Source organism: Fonsecaea erecta (genome assembly GCF_001651985.1).
Source record: "Fonsecaea erecta strain CBS 125763 chromosome Unknown Scaff4, whole genome shotgun sequence".
In the NCBI taxonomy this organism is placed as follows: domain Eukaryota; kingdom Fungi; phylum Ascomycota; class Eurotiomycetes; order Chaetothyriales; family Herpotrichiellaceae; genus Fonsecaea; species Fonsecaea erecta.
The window spans coordinates 132,730-144,881 of record NW_017387247.1 but is presented as its reverse complement, the minus strand read 5'-3'; the positions used below and the strand labels follow the sequence as shown (position 1 = coordinate 144,881).

Genomic DNA, 12,152 nt, shown 5'->3' with positions numbered 1-12,152 from the left:
CAGTATGCCACGTCAGAAGGTAGAGAAATATTTGTATCAAAAAGAGAAGGTAAATATAACATGGACACAAAATATATATTCTCTAAAATGCTCGATCTGTCTGCCTAAATTCAATGTAAACTTCTATACACTCCCTTTTAGGCACCATTCCTTCTGCAATTTGATGCTGTATCCCAAACTTTTGCCAATTGATAGAGAACGAAAATGCTGAGGGATTGCAGGCTGATGACAAATATATACAGTTCCTGCTGTGGATTTTGCTGGCTTTTTGGAGGTTTTGGAACGGCGACTTGCCTCTATCCTTGTGAAGACAAACCCAAATATATGAAAGGGGTGAAGGCGATGAACGATTGAAGGAGATCGAGCCTGCAATTTTCTGGGTGATTAGATGGTGGTTGTCTTGTCGTGTCGACTCGACTGACGAGGCTCGGGTGAGTCTGAAATGCACGGGCATAACAGGAGGACCGGAATAGCGCAGAGTGGTGATGGGGAAGCTAGATTCTGGTGCCGTGGGTCGACAGGGCGAGACATGCGAGGAAGATATTGATAGTGCACTCCTTACCCTGGATGCCTGCTTTGCTTCTGCCACGATCGGCCGCCGTAGAAAGAGATCTTACTCCCTGACAAAGAGGCCTGCCATGCCCATACCCGTACCGATACACATGCTCACGACACCGACTTGCCCCTCCTGCAATTGAGGCATCAGAGTTGCGAGCTGTCTCGTCCCAGTCATACCCAATGGGTGACCCAGAGCAATCGCTCCACCTCTTGGGTTGACCGTTTCGATATCCAATCCCAACTTGCGAATGCAATATAGAGCTTGGCTTGCAAAAGCTTCATTGATTTCCCAGATAGTGACGTCTTCTTTCTTCAGGCCCGTATAGTCGAGTAGTTTCGGAATGACCACAGCGGGTCCGACACCCATCTCATCCGGTCTGCAGCCGGCGACCTGGGTGCCTGCCCACTTCCCAATGATGCTCTTAGTGAGGCCGAGCTCATTGGCTGTTGACCGGCGCATGAGTAACGTTGCAGCAGCTCCGTCCGAAATCTGGCTAGAGTTACCCGCTGTGGAAGATCCATCTTGTGAAAATGCGGGCTTTAACTTGGCCATCTTCTCGACGCTAGCATCATGTCGGATGCCATCATCTTTGTCGACCACGACTTCATTGGGAGGCGCATCAGGGTGCTCTGGTGCATATTGCCTGACCTTGACAGGAACAATTTCCGAGTCGAACAGACCTGATTTCTGTGCCTTGGAAGCCCTTCGGTGTGACTCGGCAGCAAAGGCATCTTGATCTTGTCGATTAACCCCATACCTCTTTGCCACATTTTCGCTGGTGAGACCCATGGGCATAATGCAGTCCCGTGCGTTGTCGATGGGGCTGTTCCTGAGTTCGTCCCAAAGCATAGTGGGAATCGCCTTGCTCCCGTAATTCTTTGTCATACTTTCCATGCCTGCGCCAATGCCGACGTCAATCTGTCCCGTTGCAATCATGTTGCCAATGCTTGTGACGGCGGCGAGACCTGAGCTGCAAGCCCGGTTCACCGTGTGCAAGGCCGTTCGCTCATGGTATCCGGCGTGTAGCTGTGCCATCCGAGCGGCTTTTGAGCCACCCAATTCAGCGAGGACCACACCTACCGCAACATCGTCGATTTTTGCGGGGTCGAGGTTCGGGTTCGCGGCGAGGGTCGCGCGCAGGACGTGTGAGAGGAGTTCATGATCGTAAGCATCTCGGAAGCCGCCTTTGACAGCTCGAGTGACAGGAGTACGTAGAGAGGAGAGGATGACAACGTCATTGGGCTGTTTGGCGAGGATCTGCTTTAGACCTTTGGCGGCTGCCATGTTTGATGGGTTTGATGGGGAATTTCGGACGGCAGATTCCAGGCTATCAGTGGTTTGCAAAAGACTTCAAAAGCAAAGGGAAGTATCAACAACAGCGGGCAACGATATATAGGAAGGTAGTCGTGAGAAGGCGTGGTCGTCGGGTAAAGAATATCGCTCAATTGAACCGTCGCCATCGGAAGCGGGCAGGGGCCTCGGAAGCCACACTCGGCCCCCCGCCCGGCGCTGCGGCGGAGTATATAGACCGGGACGGAAGTATAGAAACTACGGTAAATTCTATGACGTGCGATGCGCAACGTGCTTCAATTGCCACAATTGCTTCACTTCGATTCCTTCCAGCAACACACATGGGAAAGCCACAGCCATTCGGCAGGGGCAATCATCACCCTGCGTTGACACAGAAAGCCCCATGTGAATACGACTTCCCTTGCGCTAGTAGCTTGCTCCATTGACTGATCAGGTTTCCCAACTAACTTTCCTTCCAGGCTTCTTTCATTTCCTCTTTTCTCCTTTCCGTCTCCTTCATTCCTAACCTCCGCAGATTGCTTATTAGTGGTTCTTTCTGCTCTTGTCCTCTTGTTTTCCCTTCTCCTTGCTCTGACACTCTTTTGTACGAGACTTCCACTCGATCTCTCCTTTGAGGGCAGCACACATCATCTCTTACCATGAGTTCTCACGGCGATCTACACTTCACCCTGCATTAAGAAAATGGGTACCGGGAAGCGACCTGGCGAGGGTATTGCCATACCTATTGCCTCGAAAATCCAGCGTATTTCAGATGATCCTGCAGGCGATGCCCCATTGCAGCCTGGTCAGGACATACAGGTACTCAACAGAAAACAATTCAATCTACCAAGCCCTCCACCGACACAATTTCATCTAAAGATAAGAATCTCCTCCGAGAAGAATGCAGTGAAGAATGATCACACCTCTCCAGCGCATGTTGATGGCGTAGCTTTGGACATCGAGTATCTTGACAGCAACACGGCCAAGTGTGATGAATTCTCTCATCTCTCCTGGCTAGAGCCGATGGAGGTGTTGGTGACCACGGGAGGCTCTTCACCTGATCAACCTATGGAAAAGGTTGGGTTCTGCAGGGCAAAGCTGATCAGGCGGGAGATGATTCGCGGAACATTCTACCAGACCATGTCGAAGCCTTTCGATGAGTCGGCGTTGTTAGCGTTCGATTTATTCGACCGATTTGGCATGCCAAAGGACGACTACGAGAACCATGCCATCAGAAAAGGGTCGTGTAGTTGGGGACCCCTACTCGATGATGGTGACATTCTGCTCATTGAAGACATCATCATCGAGAAGCCACATCGGCGGCTGGGGCTGGGGAGCAAGGTTGTTGCAGCATTGCTAGAAACAACCAACAAGCGCACTACAATCGATAGTTTCGTCGCGATCCTTTGGCCTGAATCTTCCAAGGAGGTCCATTTTGAGGATCTTCTCGCGGCCATAGTTGGGGACAGCGGAAATAATCGAAGGCCGGAGGTTTTTGACCATCACGACTCTGTGGCGATTGCATGGACCCGTTCACTCGGTTTCAAACGAATAGGTTCTTCCATCTGGTTCGGTCTCCCAAGCTGGTGCGGAGACTCACAGGCTGCTGAGCTCGACAACGACCCTCCTGGTTTCGAACGTGCCACCCAAGATACTTTGCCAAACTCAATACGAGGTCAGGTCGGTGATACAGAGTTCCTCAAAGCCACCCAACAATATCTCCAACAAATCAAACCCGATAGTCAGCCATGGTTTGCCACTGACAAGGAAGCGAACACCTTGTTACACCTTGCCGCCCTGGACTTTCTTCCTGAGAGTGTAGCTTGGATCATGCAGCAGCCAGCCGCAGCTCACTTGATCGCACTGCGCAATTCCAGTGGAAATACTCCGCTAGAGGCACTGCTGCAAAAGCTTGAAATCGTGCGAACAAGGTCGTTGTCTGGCACATCCATCACCATATTATCGGATGACTTCAACGGCCATACTCTTTCCATGGCAAGATGCACTGCTTTGCTGAAAGGTGTTAAAATTGACACAGACAAAGACCTGGAACAATTTCGGTATGGCTGCACTTGCGGCGTGTGCAAAGACGGCTATCTTAGTGTACGAATGAGGCTTGCATTGTGCTTCAGTGCCAAAATGCTATTTGAGCACCTTGACGAAGACCCGAACCATCAGCCAGGTACTGAATGGGTTGATTACAATGCGAGCATATTTTCTCATCTTCCGTCTTACTGCATCAGACTCCTAAGCCGCTACAGGGCGGCTCGGGAAGGCGGTATGAGACTCTGTAATCACATCGCATGTTGTGTTCATGATGCCTGCAACGTGCCGAATGAGACCACCATCGATTTTATCGTTGAAACCAAAGAGGACAAGCCCAATTTCATTGAGAAGTTCTTCCGGTGCGGAGGCAGCATACAAGCACTTATGCGGTGCGTCTTTCAGATGGCAGTACAGGCCGACGACATGTACGGGGACGGCTCTGTGCAGGATTGGGACGAAGGCCGCATTTACCGTGACCTAGAACCGTGCCGCAACGATCACGAATTCGTGCTTGTTGCCCGCAAATGTGGTTACGAGAGCCATCGTCTGATCATGGATTGCTCTTCATAGGAATTGGATCGACAAGGATATGAAGAGTTCCTCCTAGCGAGCTCAAAGAAATGGGGATACATTGGGCGTAGGCTGGCTGATTCAAGGAAAAAGAGTCACGGTTGTGTGAATGTAACTCTCAACGTTAGGGTTTTCATGTACATGTATCAACACCTTCGAAGTGGGGAGATTTACTATTGGCTGAAGACATTGATCGAGATTCGTTCTGACGAGAGGCAGTCTGGCAAGTGGGGACGAGGCAGCCATCTAGTCGGTGCAGGAGAAATGTAAGATAGCACAGATCCAAATAGATGTGTCGGACATCGGTAAAATGACACTTTGCCTTATTCTTTGTTATGTTTCCCTATCCTTTTGAAAGCCTTTGAGGAGAGCTCAGCCAGCTGAAGGGGCGTAAACCCATTTAACATCCACAAGCCACAATAAATCAATGTTATCGATCCACCAAATTTACCACTTGCCGTGCTTTCACAGTGTTAAGTATCTCGTATTGTGCTCTCAGAAACCTCTTTTCGGCCTCATGAGGACGTACATATTTACTCTCCACCATCCTGCATTTCCTCATCTTCGTCTTCTTCCTCGTCCTCCTCGTCCTCCTCTCCCTCCTTGACATCCACACTGAACGCCATGCTCTGGTCGACTCCGACGTAGGAGTCGCACATGAGGAACAAGGTCAGGTCCTTCTTGCCGGCGGTCGGAACGACATACTCCAATTTGGTGCCAAAATGCTTCCTCGCGATCGTGACGCGCTTGATGGCCAGGAGGGACTTTGTCTTCTCTTCGGCCACAACGAGCCACCAGTTTTCGAGCTTACGGAGCGGATAGAAGGGAGCATGGACTGTGATATCAATCTCCTGTTCAGCACCGCCTTTGCCTTCCTCATCCTCGTCTTCGTCTTCGTCATCTGCTTCCCTCGAGATCCGGATAGACAGATAGGCCGGCTGGCCTGCAGTAACTTCCTCCTTATTCTCGACATCAAACTCTAGTTCGAGGCTGGGATATTTGTTGTTCGTGAAGTTTGCCGCCTCCACAAGTTGTCGATTGCTCAGTCCCATCATCTGCACGAGCTTCGCCTGATCAGGATTCTCCGAGGGATCCATTGCTGTCATGAAATCGTCGATATCCTTTATACCCTGCTTGGCGAGGACGTCCACAATATGAGAGTCGAAGTGTGGGATCTGCAGTAGCGGGGAGTCGCGGTCCCACATGGCCTGCACAACCATCTGTGACATTTCCATGGCGTTCATAGCGTTGAGATGGCCCTCCGAACTCAGCACATCAACACAAGCGGAGAGTAACGCGAGGGTTTTTGAGACTATGACTTCTTGATCTTTGGCGAGGTCGATGGGTAATTGCATTCTTGAAAAATGTGCCTGTAATAGTACCATGGCTTTGAAGTGTGGAGAATCGTAGATCGGCTCAGACATTTTTACCGGGACGCGATCGTAGATGCGGCGGAGGATGTGGTCTTCATGGCGGCGGAGTTGGATAGACTCAAACTCCGTGGCAGACGTGACAATTTCGAGGAGGCCCTTGAGTTTTGTGCGAGCTGTCAGAGAAAGCAGGAAGGTCTGCATAGTAATGAAGGAGATGTTATAGTACGCGGCAATCATGGCTGGGTTCAATGGGGACACAGAATCGTCTTCTTCGTCCAGGTCGATGATCTTGGCTTCAGAGAGTTCCTTCAACGTGGCTTCAACAAGCTCCGAAAGGTGCGTGCTAAGGCCATCGTGGGACGTGTCGTTAAGGCCGTAGTAGCTCGGATTCGCCAGAAGACGACGGTAGAAGTATGTGTATGTGGTCCAATCGACTGCGTCTTGCGTGGATGCGATTGTCTTCGTGCTGATCTCGGTGACGAATGCGTCATGGAGCCAGAGCTGCAGGTGGCTTTCTATGGGCAATGCCTCGTTGAGGAACTTTTTGTAGTATTCGCGCTTCACGGCCGACACCATGAGCACGCCCTTGCCGATATCGTCTTCACTAGGCCGGCACGCCCGACCAAACATCTGCAGGATCTCGCTGATCTGATAATCAACATAGCGGTGTTCGCGACCCAAAAAGTATTGCGTGCCCATAATGATGACAAGGTGGGCTGTGAAAGGAATTTCCCAACACACTTCGCGGGAGGCAAGCATCACTTGTATAGCGCCAATCTTGAACAGGTGAGAGACAATTCTCTTGTCACTGGTCGATAGCGCCTCATGATAGTACCCAATGCCATGTGTCAAGGACTCCGCCAATGCTCGTTCATTAATTCGCTCCAGGAAAGGTTTGAGTTCATTCACATCAGTGTGTAGGAATCTTTCATCGTCATCGTCCATGATACATGCTAGCAAAATGTCAAGAGCCGTAGCCCGAACTTGTTTCCTTCCAGGAACGAAGACGATGGCCGGCTTGTCTGGAGATAGCTGCACAATAGATTGGTATGTTGGACGGGCCATTGCCATCATCAGAGACGGGAAATGGGGGATAGTGAATGACTGGATGTGCAACTGCAAACCGATTGGTCGTGTCATGGGGCTGAAGTTGTAGATTGTATGTTTATTGGCACCAAGCCACTCACCCACGTCCCGCGCGTTGGATAGCGGTACGCTCAAGCCAACAATCCTCATATTGTTCTCCAGCTGGATATGAATGTACTGCATCCTGGAAACCACAACTTCATAGACGGCGCCATTTTCGCCACCAATCATATGAAGTTCGTCGGCAATGAATAACTCAACGTTCTGCACGTTCTTTCGGCGCTGCCATTGTCTGGACAAGACATCCCATTGAGTAGGAGTCGCTAAAACGAGGTCAGATCTTTCCAAGATTCGCAGATCCGCCGTGATTTCACCCGTCAGAGTTGAGATGCTCTTTCCGCCACCGAGAGGGCTCAATCGTTCGTTCCAGTCAGCATAACGGGCATCGACCAGCTCTTGGAAGGGAGCGACGTAAACTGCTTTGCCGGCGTCCAGGTTCTTCCAATGTCGTAGAAGAGCGAATTCGGCACATACCGTCTTTCCGCTTCCCGTTGGTGCTCCCACAAAGACGCTGTCATTGCTGTCGTACAGGGATTTGAAGACTTGAGTTTGGATCTTATTAAACCGGTCCCACTTGGGATAAAGCCCGACGTAGTCTTTGACCTTCAATGCCTGGACAGGCACAGGCTGCAGGTCTAGAAGTGGGGTGTGAGGAGGAAATCTCTCAGGTAGGATCAACTTCTGGAACGAGACGGGGATTCGAGTCTCAGAGTGCATCCATCGATCCGATATCAGTGAAATGAAGTAATTGGGTGGAATAGGTTCGCTGATAGGAACAGTGAAGTCGACCAAGTGTTCTGACATGTCACCCTCCGCATACTCCCGGCGTAGGATGAATTGGTCGTGGAACAAGATTTCCTCCCCGTCACAGTCTTCCACAACGATCCAGAACGACTCAGCAGTTCCATGCAGTGCTTCATCCCATACAAAGTTGGGAGTAATAGTGAGCTCGACACGGAGCAGCGATCTGGTAATCGGCTGCACTTGCGCTTGAACCTCTAACCGTGGAAATTTGGCAACAAGGTCGCACACAACTCGTCCAGCTTTTGGAAGACCAATCAGCTCCCCCATGCGGGGCGGATCAAGGTCGAAATAGCTGGACCAGGGGACTTCCATACGCTCTGCTTTCTGAATGTATTCTCTGGGACACATTGGGAATTGCCTTAATGGAGTCATCGTAGGCCACATTCGCTTCTCGGCCATTTTGCAGAGATCCAAAGCAGTCTTTGCCACCCCAGCCCAGCCCTTTTTCATACATATTTCGAACATTGCTCTGATGATTCGCCCTGCTGATTGTGTGACGTAGACTAGATCAGCCATCAACGCCAACCCCTCCAGCTTTAGTCGAGAGATAAATGCCTGTAGAAGTACGTTGATTTTAGCTTGAGGCTCATCCATCCCTTCCTTGACAGGAATCGGTACTCTGCCCAGCAGCTTCGCCAACTCGAGCTTCTCGTCTTGTCGGACAGGGATGTATTTGAATTCATCACTGAGAGCAAAAATTCGGAAGAGCTCGATTGTGCCAATAGACGGTTGGAGATGGTGGTTGTAGGTCAGCATCGAATTATGTGTTATGTAGTAGTGCGAAGCAATACGGCCGAGGTCGGTAGCTTGCAGCTTTCCGGTCTTTTTCTCGTACTTGACAAGTCCTGCCTTCTCAAGAACAATGGCAGCGGAATGGATGAGGTCAACACGCTTTTGTTCCAAGGCCTCATCATCGCCGTAGTCTGCACCTACACTGTAGAGGCCTGGTGAGCGTATCATTCGAACGAATAGATAAGTGTAGCCGAGCCATTCAACCCCCTCGTCGCGGGTGCGGATGTTTCCGAGGACGATTTCTGCGTTGAGGTTGTCGGCAAGTTTGCCCATCAATTGGCTCTCAATAGGCAATTGCTGGTTCATCAATGATAGGTAGTACTGAATCTCTGCCTGAGATGTGATGATGATCCCTTCACCATATGAGTCAAACTGTGGACGACCCGCCCGACCAAGCATCTGGAGGACATCTTGTGGACTCAATTCGACCCAGCTTCCCTTTTCAGGGGAGTAAACCTGAGTACCTTTAATGACGACCGTGTGGGCAGGCAAGTTGACACCCCAAGCAAGGGTTGCGGTACAGACCAGGACTCTGAGATAGCCATCGGCGAACAGATCCTGGACGGATGTCCTATCAGCAACTCCCATTCCAGCATGATGGATTCCGAACCCATAGGGCAACAGGTCTTTCAGGTTGGCATCGTTAACTGCTTCAGCTTCCTCCTGCAGGACGGATCTGCTAGCTGCATCAGTTCGCATGATCTGGCCAATTGTTTCCAGCTCAACAGCCTTGTCACGGATATATTTGGCGGTTTTGGCAGTTTCCTTGCGAGAGTGAACAAAGATCAACATTTGTTGTTGATTGGTCCCTGCATGCTCGATGGCTTTGGCGTAGCAGATATCGTTCATCGTCTTGAGTTGCTTGATGGCTTTCTTGTCGGTCACGCCAATAAATTCCTGCCGAAGAGGGCAGGGTCTGAAGGATCCATCGAAGTGGAAAAGACCCTTTTCAGGGTCGACTCGCAAAAAAGTGGCCACATCTCGATAATTGGGAAGCGTTGCACTCAGGCCCACAATCCGCACAGGTTCACCAGTCTGTTCAATCTTCCGGATAGTCCGACTGACGATACTTTCGATGACTGGGCCCCGGTCGTCGTGCAGGAGATGGATTTCGTCGATGACGATGAGCCGAACCAGTCGAGTGTAGCTTTGATCAGTTGCTTTTCGTGTTATGACATCCCACTTTTCTGGTGTTGTTACAATGACCTGAGTGTCCGCAATTTGTTGTTTTGTGAGCTGCCGATCTCCCGTGAGCTCAGAGACCCGGATCCCATACACCTCAAGTCGCTTCCCGAAATTGCCTACTTGTTCCTGCACCAAAGCCTTCAAAGGCGCAATGTAGATGATCTTAAAGTCGTCCAACATGATCTCGCCTGTGTCTGGATTTCTATGCTTGCCAATCTCACGCAGAATCGTCAGCATCGCAACATTCGTCTTGCCGGATCCCGTCGGGGCACAAATGAGCATGTTGCCATCATCATGGAAAGCAGAGGGGAAGCATTTCGACTGAATCCGATTCAGCTCCTTCGCAGAACCAAAGCCTTGCCTTGCCCAATCAGGAAGCTCGGTGGTAGGAATATTCTTCTCGCCAGGGTCTCGTTTTGGTTTGGGGGGCGGCACATGGATTTCTTCATAGCCCTTGAACGTTCGCTTCGTGGAGCCTTGTGGAAGAACGACCTTCGGATTCGTCATAAGATGATTTCCCTGCTCGAAGACGAGGTTGTCAAGATTGATGACGCGTTGTGGTTGTAGGCCACCAGAAAGACCACCGTCCTTTTTCTTTTCTTGCTCTTCCTGTCCTTTGGGAATGTCGATGTCCATCAGATCCAGCTTCATCTTCTTCGCCGGTCTTGGCTCCTCTCCACTCCGATCTGATTTGCCTAACAGTTCGTCCAAAATGGCTCGATGACCTGCCTCGACCATTTCGCTCTCCACGAGGTGTCGAGCGTCGTCATCCTCTGCGGCTCTGCGCCACCTAGTCGCCCACACAATCCTATCTCTGTTGGCAACGAATTTCCCCACCATGTCAGGATGTTCATAATCAAACAAGTCCATCAAGTCATTTTCGATGTCGCGAAGGGATATTTCTTCACCCTCAAGAGACTTGCCAGACAGGATCTGGAGTGCATCTCGAGTTTTCTGCTGCTGAATCACTGCGTCAGAATACACCGAGCCGATCTGCCGTTGAAGCCAATAAGCATCGATTTCGTCGATGGGAATAAAGTCGGAGTCTTCTCGCTTTCTCCGAACCGAGTCACCAAGGCCGCTGTCTATGATCAGCTCGGCGTCCTCATCTTCGTCCGCGTCAAGATCGGGGGCGGCTGCTCCGCCAGCTGACGCGGATTCTTCAAGACTTGGCTGGTCCTGGATGTCGGCCTCTTCATCAGAGTCCTCGTCATCTTCGTCTCGAACTTCGTATGTCCGCCCAATGCCGTCTTCATCTACATCTTCATCCTCGTCAAAGACGACTGCGACGCCCTGGCGTTCGTCAAGTTCGGCTTCGTCGGCTCCGGCACCGTCTGCCATATTGTCGTCCTCGTCTTGCGCATCATAATCTGTTATTTTTTTGCCAAGATTAACCAACTCATTGAATTGCTTCGGGGTCATTGTAATCCCAACGATGTCATCGATCTCTTTCTTTTTGTCGAGGTCTTTCATATTTTCGTCTTTCAGATACTCGAGGATGGCATCGGCTGCGCTTCGGACGATTTCCTGTGAGACATCTCCAAGTGCATTTGCAGTCACGGTGAGCAGTAAATCGTAAGTCGCCCGGGTGGCGGGGGTCCTAGGACGATACTTGAGCCCTTCGATCAATGCATCGCCAGCAGACAGGACGCCGGCACCTCGAGGTTGGGCAGGCTCACCCCTCTTCCGCTTCCTCTGCTCTCGCTCCAAGACATCTTCACCCTCCCGTATCGAGCCTCGTTCGACACCTTGTAACCCTGGCGCAATCTTTTTCTGCTTCGGCACCTGATCTCGAGCGACCCGCGAACCCATGTCACGGATGTTCAGTCTCCCAGCCAGAGACTCGGGGTCGCCGGTATTCTCATCCGTGCGGCGGGAGATAAAACGACGGTCGGCCTGGAGAACCAGGTTCGACATCGCCGAGTATTTGTATTGCGACACATTGTTAGGGTCTGCCATTTTGCCGGCCCAAGGATTGCAACGTTATGGTCCGATTGAGGGGTTGCGATAGATGCGAAGCGGGCTCCAGACGCTGGAGAGGATATGCAGAGGAGTTCGTCCCAGCCGTTACTGAGGAAAACGATACCTAGTGGTGGCCATGGGCAGGTATGAAAGGATCTGCGCTTCTTAACTATTCGTTACTCAGAGACTTTTGCCAGGCAGCAGGAGTGTCTGCCTATACGATGGCGACCTCAACTACTCAGAAAAGTTTCCATGTCTCCAATCTTGGCATAGTCATCGGCAAACCTTCCCCACGACTCAATATTGACAACAGCTTCAAAAAGGCTGTAACCCCTGATGCGTTCCCATCTCTCCCCGTTTCCAGGAAAGTCATCTTGCTGCTCCCAATGGCAACAAGATGTCGGCATGAATATCGCGTTCGCCGT

General features: G+C 50.9%; 3 protein-coding genes across 3 annotated transcripts; 1 reads left to right on the top strand and 2 right to left on the bottom strand.

Annotated features, from left to right (window-relative positions):
- Positions 1 to 613: 613 nt before the first annotated feature.
- Positions 614 to 1,843, bottom strand: AYL99_04784 (acetyl-CoA acyltransferase; the record flags this gene model as incomplete). Its single annotated transcript, XM_018836296.1, has 1 exon — positions 614 to 1,843. The coding sequence occupies one exon, from the start codon at positions 1,841 to 1,843 to the stop codon at positions 614 to 616; it is 1,230 nt and encodes a 409-aa protein (XP_018693149.1).
- Positions 1,844 to 2,551: 708 nt separating this feature from the next.
- AYL99_04783 (hypothetical protein) lies at positions 2,552 to 4,465 on the top strand (the record flags this gene model as incomplete). Its single annotated transcript, XM_018836295.1, has 1 exon — positions 2,552 to 4,465. One exon carries the CDS (start codon positions 2,552 to 2,554, stop codon positions 4,463 to 4,465), a length of 1,914 nt encoding a protein of 637 aa, XP_018693148.1.
- A 533-nt stretch (positions 4,466 to 4,998) lies between these two features.
- AYL99_04782 (hypothetical protein) lies at positions 4,999 to 11,724 on the bottom strand (the record flags this gene model as incomplete). The annotated part of the gene is made up of 1 exon (XM_018836294.1): positions 4,999 to 11,724. One exon carries the CDS (start codon positions 11,722 to 11,724, stop codon positions 4,999 to 5,001), a length of 6,726 nt encoding a protein of 2,241 aa, XP_018693147.1.
- Between the last annotated feature and the right edge of the window lie 428 nt (positions 11,725 to 12,152).